Source organism: Bos indicus x Bos taurus, unplaced genomic scaffold (genome assembly GCF_003369695.1).
Source record: "Bos indicus x Bos taurus breed Angus x Brahman F1 hybrid unplaced genomic scaffold, Bos_hybrid_MaternalHap_v2.0 SuperScaffold_100135, whole genome shotgun sequence".
Classification (NCBI taxonomy): Eukaryota; Metazoa; Chordata; class Mammalia; order Artiodactyla; family Bovidae; genus Bos; species Bos indicus x Bos taurus.
This window is the reverse complement of record NW_020867067.1, coordinates 578,036-593,271: the sequence shown is the minus strand read 5'-3', so window position 1 is coordinate 593,271 and position 15,236 is coordinate 578,036. Positions and strand designations below refer to the sequence as shown.

Here is a 15,236-nt window from a genome sequence, read left to right as displayed (position 1 = left end):
ACTGCTGCAGAAGTAGAAAAGCCTCTTAGACATTAGAGCTTTGAAGTCCTCATGACTTCTTATGTATCTTACATGTACAGTCACATGATGGGAAAAGCTGTTCCCAATTAATGTTCACTGAGAAAGATGGTGGGTAGAGTCAAGTCAGGACAGAAAGATCTCAATGTCCCACCATATCTGCCACATGCCGTCCACCAACAACCCCCACCTAGGAATTAGTTCAGAAAGTCTCTCAAAAATTGAAGCTATTTCTCCCAATATGGTTTAAACAGAAAATCTAAAAGGATCTTTATGGTTGAATCAACTTTACTTAGGAGTTGGAAAAAAAAATTATAGAAAGTTTGGTTCTCTAAAGATATATTATTAACACTTTACAATTTTTTAACATTTAAAATAATACAAATTTAAACAATGGAAAACTCTGTCTTATGCATTAGTAATCCTGGAACATTTCCCAAGCTTAGTCTATAAATAGTGGACCAGTCAAGTGCATTTTCTTCAATATCATAAATGTCTTCCAGTGAATGAAAACTCACAAAAAACAAGATGAATATTACATCTTATCTCCCTCACAATATGGATATAGGCCATGTTTATACTAATCTATCTTCATAAAATTATACTCCTAAGATTAAAAAAACAAATCTTTAACTACAAAATATAATCTGAAAGTACACTTCGTGGTAGGGGTCAGTTCAATGAATATTCATTTTGGAGATATATTATGGAGCAAGAAGCAAACTTAGGCTGTACTTAAAGTGAAAGAACAAAGAAGAAATACACTTCAAATAAAGAAACCAACAGATTGATGGCCAGTAAGCTATGTGACACCCTACAGCTTCAGACAACAAAACACCAAGGTGAATGATTAGCATTTTCGTGATATCCTAAATGCTTAGAGCACTTCCAAAAATGTGATCCTGAACTGTGCTCCTGATGGAGTCCAATCCCTAGAAAGCAGGATTCTGAGTTAGGATTAAATATGGTATTGGTATTAGGGATAGCATAAAAGGTGTACAAACTGTAAAGGGTAAGATTTGGATTGTGGTGCAAGTGGTTGGTCTTTGTTAAGACTGACATTCTAACTTTGAGGAAATAATCTCACACTTACTCCTGAATTGGATGACACCACATAACTAATCTTGTTTTTCCCTTTTCCTTCAGGTTGTCCATATCTGCTTCATGATCAATAAGAGTTGTAAAGGGAAGTGTTTTTCATAAAATACTTTTTTTTGAGACACTGTATTTATTTATGAATCAGGGATGATTATGATAATAATATGAATATCAGGCCCTCTGTAGTGTAATCATAAAATCAAGGTAAGAAGTATTACAATGGAAGAAAAGGGCAACAGATGCAGTAGACAATAATAATTAGAAGTTACAACTGGAGAATCTGAACACATTAGACGACAGTATAATATGACTATTTTATTTCTTAATCAAGATAATTGTGTTAGATTATGCAAGAGAATGTCCTTGAAAAGGACAGAGATTGTGTCTTTTAATGACTATGATAGACCCAGAATCTGCAACGATGCCTGTCTAAGAAGCTGTCAGAAATATTTGTTGGCAGTGTGAAGGCAGAAGTGAATCTCATCATATGACATATCTGTCTCTATAAATTAGAAAGTAAATCCATATAGACAGGTTATATATAACACTATTATTACATGTTAAAGGATTATATTCTTATAATAATTAACTGGCTCCAGAATATCACATCACACTGTAAACTGTGGAAAGTATATAAAAAGTTATAACTTAAGGAAAATAGAGCAAATAATACTAATCAAAACTATACATCTCAATATAAAACAGTTCAGATCATTTTTGAGGTTGGGAAAATAATGGAATATAGCAAAATTGAAAAACAATTAACTGAACTTATAAGGCACCCTATTTCTATCATCATAAACATTTTTAAAGTAACCTGCTGTGTAGTGTATCTAGTAGGTTCCAAGACCTCTCACAGGAGGTTAACATAGATGTCAGGTGCTTCCCACATTTCGTGGAACCTTCTTACTTCTCAAAAAGAAAGGCTGGTGAGGACTGGAAGGAGACAGGGAAATGTAATCAACAGATGGGGAAGAGCTTTTACTAGAGCAGGGCCAGCAGTAAAGGAAGTAAAGAGAGAGCCCATTCACCTAATACAAGGCCCCGGGAAATGGACATGTGAGCTGTCCCACAGCAAGGACTGAACCACGTGGTTCCTGATGCACAGGCTGCTGACACCCAGGTTTCTGTATCTTGGTTTCCTGTGTGATGAGACATAATTGTGCCCTAACAGAGATACTATCAATGCTGAATTTGTGTAATACAAAATTTTTTAAAGAAATAAGCCATACTTCTCTGAAATGCAGAGATCAACCAAACATTTAGCACCTATTTATCAAGTGCTGACTTCCCTGGTGGCTCAGACAGTAAAGCGTCTGTCTACAATGCGGGAGACCAGGTTCAATCCCTGGGTCGGGAAGATCCCCGGAGAAGGAAATGGCAACCTACTCCAGTTCTATTGCCTGGAAAATCCCAAGGACAGAGAAGCCTGGTAGGCTACAGTGCATGGGGTCGCAAAGAGTTGGACACGACTGAGTGACTCTACTTTCACTTTCACTTTATCAAGTGCTACTTTTTAAAAATCAAAAGACTGATCTAGATCCCATGGGAGACTAGAAGTCTGTCTATGGTTTAGAAATCTAAAGTTTCTGCCATCAGTAGAATCAATTTGTAAAACTAGGACTAATACACAAAATAATTAGTATTGAAATATACAAACCAACAGCAACTTAATAGTCAAAATTTTTTTCATGCAAGTGTAGAGAAATTCAGTGAAGTAGAGCAAGGGGAAACATGACACAAATAACAGGAGCTCCTCTAGAAATTAACGTATCCATATAAAATCTGAATCAGAACACCAGGGTTCTGTTACCTGCATTCATGCTGCAACATTAAAATGATATAATCATCAATAAGTAATCATGACATTCAAACTAAATACTTTTATAAACATTTTCTTATGAAACTTCATAGCATTTTATTGGAAGGATCTTGTTTATCTTTCAATTAATGAAAAACTAGTGTCTCCACTTAGATATCCCCTAAGGTCATAAGAATAAAATGAACATTGAAGGGTAATTAATTAACTAGGTCACTCATAGAATTTGACCCCACACTTTTAATGTCTGGTTTAATGCTCTGCTAAGGACAAAATATTTTATCTAGTTGCTTTGGGTTCTATAGAAAAAGCTAAAATGAAAACATGGGGAATTATTTTGTTGGTTTTCATTATCAATATACACATTTTAAGTGTACCCATCTCATCACTGTTTTCTTAGAAAGTAAACAGTTAAAATGATAAGCTTCCCTTAATTACCTGCAATGCTATGAATGTACACACACAAATACTGATGCTAACAAGTTAATCACATTATATAAATTACCTCTTCTAAGACATTCCACAGTTCCTCCTCCAAATACTCATTAAAGGGATCCAGATTTTTCCTTATTGTTCCAGTGAATAAAACAGGTTCCTAAATACCGCAAAATAGTGAATGTTATTACCTTAATCTTTCTTCATTTTAAACCAATGCTTATAGAAAAGAATGAAAATACAAAATATCAAAGTTCACTGCTATTACTAACATTAAAGTTTCAAATACAAAACACTATCTCTAAAATAATTTTCCATTGTACAAAGTGTGCTACAAAAAATCCTCTGGACTATTAAACACTAAGAAAAGAAAGTGTTTAAGAAGTATTTTCATCTCAAGAGAAAAAAAAAAAACTGAAGAAAAGAAAGGAAAATTTTATTTTTTTAAAAAAGTTGCCATTCTGGTAATAAATATCTGTTTAAACACACACACAAACTTACATTATAATCACATGAGAAAGTTTACATCAAGATCTATATAAATTAACTGTCAATCCTGGTGTGATTGGGAAACATCAACTGCCTGATTAGTTGAGGCTTGTGCTTCAAAGCAAAACTGTTCAATATTTATACATTGGCAATGAAGAATAAACTAGGCTATTTTCTCCATTGGTCAGACTGTCTTCTAGGATCTGGAATCTCTCCCCAGGTATGAATGGAACATCCCCGCATGTTCAAAGAGAATGTCAGCTCCTGGGGCCTGAGGCACCTCTGTCCATGGAGAGATCACCTCTGATTCTGTATCAGCTGGTCCCTACGTTCTCTCACCTGTGCATCAGGATGACCTGTCTCACAGAACCTCGTTACTCACTTCAAGGCCAGAAGGACCTCAAACCCACTGTGATGTGAGCCGTAATAAAATTGTTTAAATAGCGTTTCCTATTCATCATCAGGAGGAGCCACAAGTAAATTACACTGGAAACACACCTCCTGAGTTTCAAGAGAGAATCTTGTACATAAGCTCATGTAGACAATTTACATTTTCTTCTGGAAGGCTCTAGTAAGCCAGGTCATAAGCATATGGGCAGCAGAGAAGAGCCCAACAGGTTCCTTTTGGTGAAGGGGGCAGAGCAAAGGGAGGCACCGTGTGGGAACCAGAGGAGACCTGACTCTTCCACAAGTGCCCGGAACTGCTCGGAATTACCAGCCTCAAATCATGCCTGGCCTTGGGGCTGGACTTTCCTCCTAACTTCATAAAAGCCTGAGAAGAAAGATGAAGAAGACAAATATTTCTTTTCCTTAGTCATGATGAAGAATGACACTCAGAGAGCCTCCCATACCTTCTTACCCTATTGTCTCAGTTTTATGTCTAGTGATCAAGACATGAATGCAGAAGGCACAAGACAACGTGCCACCAAAAGAATATATCCCTAAGGAAAATCCAAAATTAAAAATACACTATGTAGGGAGCTTCATTTGCACAAAGTTGATTAAGTGACTGATAAGCCTACAAAGCAGTGAAAAATCACTGGACATACAACATTTCAAGATGATTATTGAATTGAACTGAAAAATCCAGAGACTCAAATTTAAAGTTTCCCTTAAAACTCTTGAATTTAGGAACAAAGATTAACAACCACCTAAGCAATAGTAAGAGTTCCTTGTCAGGAGAATAACCATCATTGTACCTCATATTTTTATAAAAACTTTTTACTCTTTGTAATTTTCAACCCTAAGATTCCCCTGTGCAGGTGATTTCTCATCCTTTAGCTGTATCTATGAAGTTTGCACAAACAACCAGCGAGATGAGGAGAGGCTGGTCCCCAATATTCCTCACCCTTCTCTTCTCCAATCTTCCCTCCATTATCCAGATCCTTTCAAGTAAGCAGGTACTCCCTGAATGTAATCTCAACTGGCGTTCTTCCTGCAGAATATACTTAACTATTTCAGATCTTGAGCACAAAGGATGCATACACTTCAATTACCTGTTGTGTTTAAGGAAATTATTTAGGAAAAGCTTTGTTTTGCTTTTTCCTGAAACTTTGAATACAGATTGAGGAGTACTTCTTAAGAACACAGTATTCATCTTTTAAAGTTCTCCTGAGGACTGATGTTTCATGTCCCCACTCCCCTGTCTCTGGTTCCTACTCAGGTCCTTGCTGCCATCACATCTCCCCCAGTTCTGACCTGTTCATGGCAGGACCAACAGTGATGGGGATAAGCCTGGGAGAGAGAGATGACCCCAGAAGCTTGCTGCTGTTCCCAGGATCACAGGTAACAGGGATTCAGGGACCATGATGTAGGCCTGGCTCACCTGAGTGGGGCAACTCAAAGAAACAGCACTGGGCTCCCCCTTCTGCAGAGTCTGCTCTCAGCTTCCTAGGCTGCCTAAATCAGGGTGTGACACACAAGCATCATTGCTTGCTACTCATTTGAGGGGAAGAGAGATGTATGTTTTCTGCACACAGACAAGTTAACTTCAAGTAACCAAACCAACAGACTCTTCCCCATCTCTGAACCAACAAGACACTGTAAAGACAAAGGGCTCTTGGCTGGGGAGGGGTAAGATTTTGAGTATCTTCTCCTGACGCTTATTATCTCATAACACATAAATGAAAAAACCCATTCCAAAACTGATATTCTCCAAATAAGACTCAAAACAGGAGTCATATCTTCTGACTTTACTAAACTTTTGTTATGTTTTGGGGAAAATATCTCATGAGAACATCATTCAGTTTAACTAACATTTATTGAAAACAAAAAATAAATTTGGAGTCAGACAGTTCTAAGTTCTGATTCAACTTATCATTAGTTATTAGACTCAGGGTAAATTATTTATCTTTCCAAGACAGTTCCATTACTGGAAACTAGGGTTAGCCTTGCAAGGCTGCTGTGACAATCTGAAACACAATGAAGTTCCTGATGTGATGCTAACATGGACCAGGAGCCCAGCTCAACAGGCGGACAGGCAGGGACAGTGACTGTCAAACTTCAGATGTAGTCAGTGGATGATGAAATTAGTTTTGTGCGTTGTGATCATCATTTTGTCTTTTATATGAAGTAGAATAGAACTGGCATCACAGAAAATATCAGAGCACAGAGCAATAGTAATGTTGTTATGGGACATTTTTATTTCTCTATGTATATGTGTGTGTGTGTGTGTGTGTGTGTGTGTGTGTCTGCATGCACATGAAATCATGATATGAAGCAGTTCTATCAAGGACCACAGTCAACAGCCACCTGAAGTCTTACACAAGCAGAGTAATTTGCTTCTCAGCCTCTGAAGTTGAAAATCTCTTTAAATTTACTTTGAACCCTATTAGTATATTTTGGAAATTAATACATGGTTGATCATGTCATTTGCAAATATTTTCTTCTTTTCCATAGGTTGTCTTTTTTTTTTTTTTTAATGGCTTCCTTCATGCTATAAATACTTTTAAGTTTAACCAGGTCACATTTGTTTATTTCTGCTTTTGCTTCCATTACTTTAGGGGTCAGATCCAAAAAATAGTGCTGTGATTTATGTCAAAGAGTATTCTGCCTATATTTTCCTTTAAGATCTTATCTTACTAAATATTGTCTTACAGGTCTTTGCTCATTTATTCATTTTTATTTTATTTTTATATGGTATTAGAGAATGTTCTAATTATTTCTTTTACATGCAGTTGTGCATATTTCCACACACAATTTATTGAAGAGACTGTCTTTTCTTTATTACATATTGTTACCTCTTTTGTCTTAGATTAATTGACATTAAGTGCATGAGTTTATTTCTGGGTTTTCTATCTTCTTCCATTAATCTATGTGTTTAGTTTCTGTGATAGTAACATACTTTTTCATTACTGTGTCTCTGTAGAATAGTCTGAAATCAGGGACTGTGATTCCTCCAGCTGTGTTATTCTGTCTCAAGATTGTTTTGGCTATTTTCGGTCTTTTCTGTTTCCATACAAATTAAAAATTTTTTTTTGTTCTAGTTTTGTGAGAAATGCCACTAGCAATTTGATAGAGATTGCATTGACTCTGTAAATTGTCTTGGGTAGTATGGTTATTTTTAACAATATTGAATCTTTCAATCCAAGAATACAATTTACCTTTTCATCTGTTTGTATCATCTTCAATTACTTTCATCAGTGTCTTACAGGTTTTGTATACAGGCCTTTTACCTCCTTAGGTAGGTTTATTCTGAGTTTTTTTTTTCCTTTGATGTGATATCAATGGGATTGTTTCCTTAATTTCTATTTCTGATACTTTGTTTCTAGTCTATATAAATACAGTCAATATCTGTATAAACAGAGAGGGCAGTGGCAACCCACTTCAGTACTCTTGCCTGTAAAATCCCATGGACAGAGGGGCCTGGTGGGCTGCAGTCCATGGGGTCGCTGGGAATCGGACACGACTGAGCGACTTCACTTTCACTTTTCACTTTCATGCATTGGAGAAGGAAATGGCAACCCACTCCAGTGTTTTTGCCTGGAGAATCCCAGGGACAGTGGAGCCTGGTGGGCTGCCATCTATGGGGTCACACAGAGTCAGACACAACTGAAGTGACTTAACAGCAGCAGCATCTGTATAAACAATGGCTTATACAGCTCAATATCAAAGAAATAAACCTAATCAAAAATGTGAAGAAGACTTAAATAGACATTTCTCCAAAGACATAAAGATGGTCAACAGACCCATGAAAAGATACTCTGCTGCTGCTGCTAAGTCGCTTCAGTCGTGTCCAATTCTGTGTGACCCCATAGACGGCAGCCCACCAGGCTCCCCTGTCCCTGGGATTCTCCAGGCAAGGACACTGGAGTGGGTTGTCATTTCCTTTTTCAATGCATGAAAGTGAAAAGTGAAAGTGAAGTCGCTCAGTCATATCCGACTCTTAGCGACCCCATGGACTGCAGCCTACCAGGCTCCTTCACCCATGGGATTTTCCAGGCAAGAGTACTGGAGTAGGGTGCCATTGCCTTCTCCATGAAAAGATACTCAGTATCACTAATTATTCAGTTCAGTCGCTCAGTCATGTCCACTCGTTGCGACCCCATGAACTTATACATGCCAAGGCTTCCCTATCCATCACCAACTCCCAGAGCTTGCTCAAACTCATGTCCATTGAGTTGGTGATGCCATCCAACCATCTCATCCTCTGACATCTCCTTCTCCTCCCGCCTTCAATTTTTCCCAACATCAGGGTCTTTTCTAAGGAGTCAGTTCTTTGCATCAGGAGGCCAATGTATTGGAACTTCAGCTTCAGCATCAGTCCTTCCAATGAATATTCAGGATTGATTTCCTTTAGGATTGACTGGTTTGATCTCCTTGCAGTCCAAGGGACTCTTAAGAGTATTCTTGAACACCGCAGTTCAAAAGCATCAATTCTATGCTGAGTTTTCTTTATAGTCACTAATTATTAGGGAAATGCAGATCAAAACTACAATGAAGTATCACCTCACACTGGTTAGAATGACCATCATTTAATGTCTACAAATAATAAATACTGGAGAGGGTGTGAAAGAAAGGGGACCCTCCCACACTGTTGGTGGGAATGTAAATCGGTACAGCTGTTATAGAAAATAATATGGAGGTTCCTTAAGAAATTGAAAAAGAGTTACTGGGTGATCCAGCAATTCTCCTCCTCAGGAAATAACTGGAAAACATAAAAACCATAATTCAAGAAGATACATGCACTGCAGTTTTCACAACTGCTCTATTTACTATAGCCAAGATGTGTCCATGGACAGATGAATGGATAAAGATTTGATGTATACACACACACACACACACACACACAGAGGAATATTATTCAGCCATAAAAAATGAAAATTACCATTTGCAGCAACATGGATGAACCTAGAGATTATGAGACTAAGTGAAATAAGTCAGGCAGAGAAAGAAAAATATCATATGAGATCACTTACATGTGGAATCTTAAAAAATGACAGAAATGAACTTATTTACAACACAGAAACAGATTAACAAATATAGAAAGCAAACTAATTGTTACCAAAGAGGAGAGTGGAGGAGAAGGATAAGTTAAAAATCTGTGTTTAAGAAATACACACTACTATTTTGCTATATAATTGAAACACTGTGAAAAAATAATCAGACACACACAAAATCTGACTCCTGGCTCTGCCCCTTACTTGGTAAGTGGGACAAGCTCCCAGGGCCTCAGTTTTTAAATCTGTTGCTGCTGCTAAGTCACTTCAGTCGTGTCTGACTCTGTGCAACCCCATAGATGGCAGTCCACCAGGCTCCCCCGTCCCTGGGATTTTCCAGGCAAGAACACTGGAGTGGGTTGCCATTTCCTTCTCCAATGCATGAAAATAAAAAGTGAAAGTAAAGTCACTCAGTCCTGTCTGTTAGGTAAGGATAACTACAGAATTGTGAGGATTAAGCAGGAAATGGCAGGATAAGGGTTAAAACATGTTAATGATTCCACAAATGTTAGGAATTCTTGTAAGTGCTTGTCAGTAACTTGTCAGGGACTGTAATAAGCACAGAGGAGCAGAAATGAGAGCTATATTTCTGTATCCTCAAGGAGATCCTCAAGGAGAGGAAGAAAATAGCCAAGAGTGTGGGAGGGCTGAGAAAAAAGGCCCGAGGTCTTGGTGGAGGACTGGTAAGTAACAATGTCTACAAGATGGTGGTCAGGAAAGAAGCTGCTGGGAGGGGAAAATGAAATCAAAGTACAAGAAAGTGTTATTCTCTCTTTTTGCTTTTGGTGGAAACATTAGATACATTTCTCTGTTATTCCTTCCCACAAATTCCTATTGTGTTTTTTTTTTTTTTTGATTTTTGTTTCTTTGCTCTACTATTTATATTTATACAAACAATTTATATTGTAAACAATAAATATAAAGAAAATCACCAAGCACCATGAACACATAAGAGAAATTAAAGAGTAAAGTCATTCCGGAAAGTATTACTCTTTTTAGTTAAGCAGAAATAATATCCAAAGGCCAGTACCCCAATCATTAAGAATAATAACAGTTCCTGATGACTGAGCATTCCCAAGAACCAGACATGGGCACAAACCTTATCTCACCCAGTTGTGTGTGCTAAGTCGCTTCAGTCGTGTCAGACTCTTTGCTACCCCATGGATTCATAGCCCACCAGGCTCCTCTGTCCAAGGGATTTTCCAGTCAAGAATACTGGAGCAAGTTGCCATGCACTCCTCCAGCAGATCTTCCTGACCCAGGGATTGAACCTGCATCTCTTATGTCTCCTGCATTGTCAGGCAGGTCCTGTACCACTAGCACCACTTGGGAAGCCCAGATACATTTTCACAACAAATCTGTGTGGCAATGATTCCCAGACCTGGTTTAAAGATGAGGACACTGAAGTCTGGAAGCTGAGTAATGTCATCAAGGCCCCACAGTCCTTTGAGGCAGAGCAGGAATAAAACTGTGGGCCACACTGATACTCGGTCTACACAAATATTCTATCCCTGGCTGCCTCTGGAATGATTTCCTGGGAACTTTGCACATTGCTAGTTCTCTACAGATATTCCCTCTTTTATCAACCAATATTGTACCTTAGAGACAAAGGCATATAGAGAGGAATCTACATGTATACAATGTTTGGCACTATTTTCTAAGGATGCTCTCTGGAGTGTGTACGTTGAACATGCTCAAAGGAAGGGTGAAAAGCAACAGAACAGAACAGAACCAAACTATGTTGATGGTATGGAAGACTACTATCTTACATATGATGGTATGAAAGACTAAAGGTATCTTTAGTCTTTGCTCAGATGTGCTTCCAAACATTATTGGCAGAGCCAAGGATCTTCTAACATTATTTCTTTATCTATAGAGTTATTTTATGTACACCAGCATACAATTCTAATTAAGTAGCTTTAAAAATAAGGCAGGGCATGTTTCGAAAGCTTTGCATCAAAGGAAATTAAAGGACTCTACAGACATGCCCTTTATTTCTACTAAATAATCTCACTTGGACATTTCAGAGATGAGTACCATCAAAACGTAAAACTTGGGAATCTAAACTCCTTTATTTTCTACTGTAACCACAAGTCATGAATTAAATAGCCAGAGAAAATCTTTAAATATGGAGACTGAACATGCTAAAAAGTTCTTCCCATTTTTCCTGAAAGGGATACCTTTAAAATTTTTTTAAATTGTGGTAAAATACATATGAAATTTACTAGCTTGACCAGGTGTAAGTGCACAATTCAGAGGTATTAAGTACATTTACAATGTTGCACAGCTATCACCACCATCCAGCCACAGAACTTTCGTCTTTCAAAACTGAAACTCTTTAGACATTAAACAACAACTCCCCACTCCCAGCAGCTCATGGAACCCACCATTCTAATTCCTGTCCTCATGAATTTAGTACTCTAGGTACCTCACATTAGTGGAATCATACAATATTTGTCCTCTGTGACTGGCTTATTTCACTTAATTACCTCTAGGTTCATCTGTGTTGTAGCACAAGTCAGAATTTCCTTCCTTTCTAAGGCTAAATAATACATACACCACATTTATTGATTCATCTGTCAATGGACCTTTAGGTGCCTCCACCTTTTTGCTACTGAGAATAATGCTACTATGAACATGCAAGTACAGGTTTCACTTCAAGATCTTTCTTTCAATTCTTTTGGGTCTATACTCTAAAGTAGAATTGCTAGATCATATAATAATTCTATCTTTAACTTTTTTGAGAATTGACCAACTTGTTTTCCACAGTGGCTTCACTATCTTACATTTCTACCAGCAATGAACAAGGATTCTAATTTCTCTACATCCTTGCCAATACTGCCAACCCATTTTCTTTCTTTCTCTCTTTAATTTTTCTTTTTTGACAATAGATGTCTTAAGGGGTATAAGGCAGCATTTCACTGTAGTCTGAAAAGCTGTATCTTGGTTTCAAAAGTACTTAGACATATGCATTACCACATGTAAAATTAGACAGCCAGTGGAAATTTACTGTATGATACAGAGAACTCAAATTTGGTGCTCTGTGATAACCTAGAGGGGTGGGACAAGGTAGGAAGGAGGTTCAAGGGGGAAGGGACATATATATATACCTATGGCTGATCCATGTTGATACATGGCAGAAGCCAAAATGATATTATAAAGCAATTATCCTTCAATTAAAAATAAATTAATTAGACAAAACAAGAGTGCTTAGAGTAATTCCAGGTATTTTAGAAGCCACCGGTAGATAGCAACAGCTGTACTCAGTCATAAGGCCCAAGCCCACATTCTCCTTCCCTTTGGGTGCCATGCTGAAATGCTTGCTAATAAACAGGCATTTCAGGGCACATTACACCCACATTCCAGGAAGCACATTTGCCTGGCTCTTTGTGTCTCATCTCTTCTCTGTTTCCCATCTCAAGAGGGTGTTTTTCTGAGCTTTGTTTGATAGGCAGATGATTATGGAGTATAAAAATAAAACCTCAAAAAAAAAAAAAAAAAAAAAAGCAAATCTGTCAAAACAGAGGGCAGGATGAAAGATCAGGATGCCTGGCCTCCACTGCCCTTGGCTATATACCTGGACACAATCAAGGACAGAAATGGTAAAGGCCTAACTGAACCAGAAGAGATGAAGAAGAGATGAAAAGAATACACAGAAGAACTGTACAGAAAGGACCTTAATAACACAGATAACCACCATGCTGTCGTCACCCTCCCAGAGCCAGACATTCTGGAGTGTGAAGTCAAGTGGGCCTTAGAAGGCATCACTACCAACAAAGTTGGGCTTCCCAGGTGGCGATAGTGGTAAAGTATCCACCTTCCAATGCAGGAGACATAAGAGACATGGGTTTGATCCCTGGGTTGGGAAGATCTTATGGAGGAGGGCATGGCAACCCTCTCCAGAATTCTTGCCTGGAGAATCCCATGGACCGTAGCCTGTAGGGTTATGGTCCATAGGATCTGCAGAGAGTCAGCCATGACTGAAGCAACTTGGCATGCACAAAGCTAGTGGAGGCAAGGGAATTCCAGTACAGCTATTAAAATCCTAAAAGATCATGCTATCAAAGTGCTGCACTCAGTATGTGAGCAAATTTGGAAAACTCAGCACTGGCCACAGGACTGGAAAAAGTCAATTCTCATCCCAATACCCAAGAAGGGGAGTACTAAAGAATATTCAAACTACTGACAACTGCACTCATCTTCCATGCTAATAAGGTTAGGCTTAAAATTCTTCATGCTGGGCTGAAGCACTACATGAACCAAGAACTTCCAGATGTCCAAGCTGCGTTTAGAAAAGGCAAAAGAACAAGAGATCAAATTGCCAATATTCGCTGCATCTTAGAGAAAGCAAAGGAAATCCAGAAAACATCTACCTCTGTTTCACTGACTATACAAAAACTTTGACTGTGTAGATCATAACAAATTGTGGAAAACTCTTAAAGAGATGGGAATACCAGGTCATCTTACTTGTCTCTTAAGAAACCTGTATGTGAGGCGAGAAGCAACAGTTAGAACACTGCATGGAACAACTGACTGGTTCAGGATTGAAAAAGGAGTACAAAAAGGCTGTTTATTGTCACCCTTTTTATTAAACTTATTTGCTGAGAACATCATGAGAAATGCTGGGCTGGATGAGTTACAAGCTGGAATCAAGACTGGCAGGAGAAACATCAACAACTTCAGATATGTGGATGATACCACTCTAATGGCAGAAAGAGAAGAGGAACTAAAGAACCTCTTGATGAGGGTGAAGGAGAAGAGTGAAATGGCCAGCTTAAAACTAAATATTAATAAAACTAAGATCACGACTTCCAGCCCCATCACTTCATGGCCTATAGAAAGGGAAAAGGTGGAAGCAGTGACAGATTTCCTCTTCTTAGGCTCTAAAGTCACTGTGGATGGTGACTGCAGCCAGGAAACTGGAAAATGATTGCTTCTTGACAAGAAAGCTATGACAAATCTTGACAGTGTATTAAAAAGCAAAAACATCACTTTGCTGACAAAGGTCTGTATAGTCAAAGTTATGGTCTTTCCAGTGGTCATGTATGGTTGTCAGAGCTGTACCATAAAGAAAGCAGAACACCAAAGAATTGATGCTTTCGAATTGTGGTGTTGGAGAAGACTCTTGAGAGTCTTTTGGACTGCAAGGAGTTCAAACCAGTCAATCTTAGAGGAAATCACCCCTGAATACTCACTGGAAGGACTGATGTTGAAGCTGAACTCCAATACTTTGGTCACCTGATGCAAACAGCTGACTCACTGGAAAAGACAACTGACTAATTGGAAAAGACCCTGATGCTGGGGAGGACTGAATGCAGAAGAAGAAGAGGGAAACAGGGTGAGATGGCTGGATGGCATCACCATATGAAACAGACATGAACTTGGGCAAACTCTAGGAGATGGTGAGGTCCATGGGGTCGTGAAGTGTCAGACACGACTGGGCAACTGAACAACAACAGTATACCTGGAGGATGGTAATTGCTCAGTAAATATTCACAAAAGTATGGAGTGCCTGACGAACTATGGAAGGAGGTTCGTGACATTGTACAGGAGACAGGGATCAAGACTGTCTCCATGGAAAAGAAATGCAAAAAAGCAAAATGGCTGTCTGAGGAGGCCTTACATACAGCTGTGAAAAGAAGAGAAGTGAAAAGCAAAGGAGAAAAGGAAAGATATTCCCATTTGAATGCAGAGTTCCAAAGAATAGCAAGGAGAGATAAGAAAGCCTTCCTCAATGATCAATGCAAAGAAATAGAGGAAAACAACAGAATGGGAAAGACTAGAGATCTCTTCAATAAAATTAGAGATACCAAAGGAACATTTCCTGCAAAGATGGGTTCGATAAAGGACAGAACTGGTATGGACATAACAGAAGCGGAAGATATTAAGAGATGGAAAGAATACACAGAAGAACTGTACAAAAATATCTTCACAACCAA

At 38.4% G+C, this 15,236-nt stretch overlaps 1 protein-coding gene across 1 annotated transcript in view; it reads right to left on the bottom strand.

The window, feature by feature from the left end:
- The window catches only part of LOC113888434 (multidrug resistance-associated protein 4-like), a 45,406-nt gene that overhangs the window by 11,304 nt on the left and 18,866 nt on the right, over positions 1-15,236 (bottom strand). Inside the window, exon 6 of the mRNA XM_027535564.1 lies at positions 3,441-3,530. Within this exon, the coding sequence (XP_027391365.1) occupies positions 3,441-3,530 (90 nt within the window). The remainder of the gene's footprint in view (positions 1-3,440; positions 3,531-15,236) is intronic.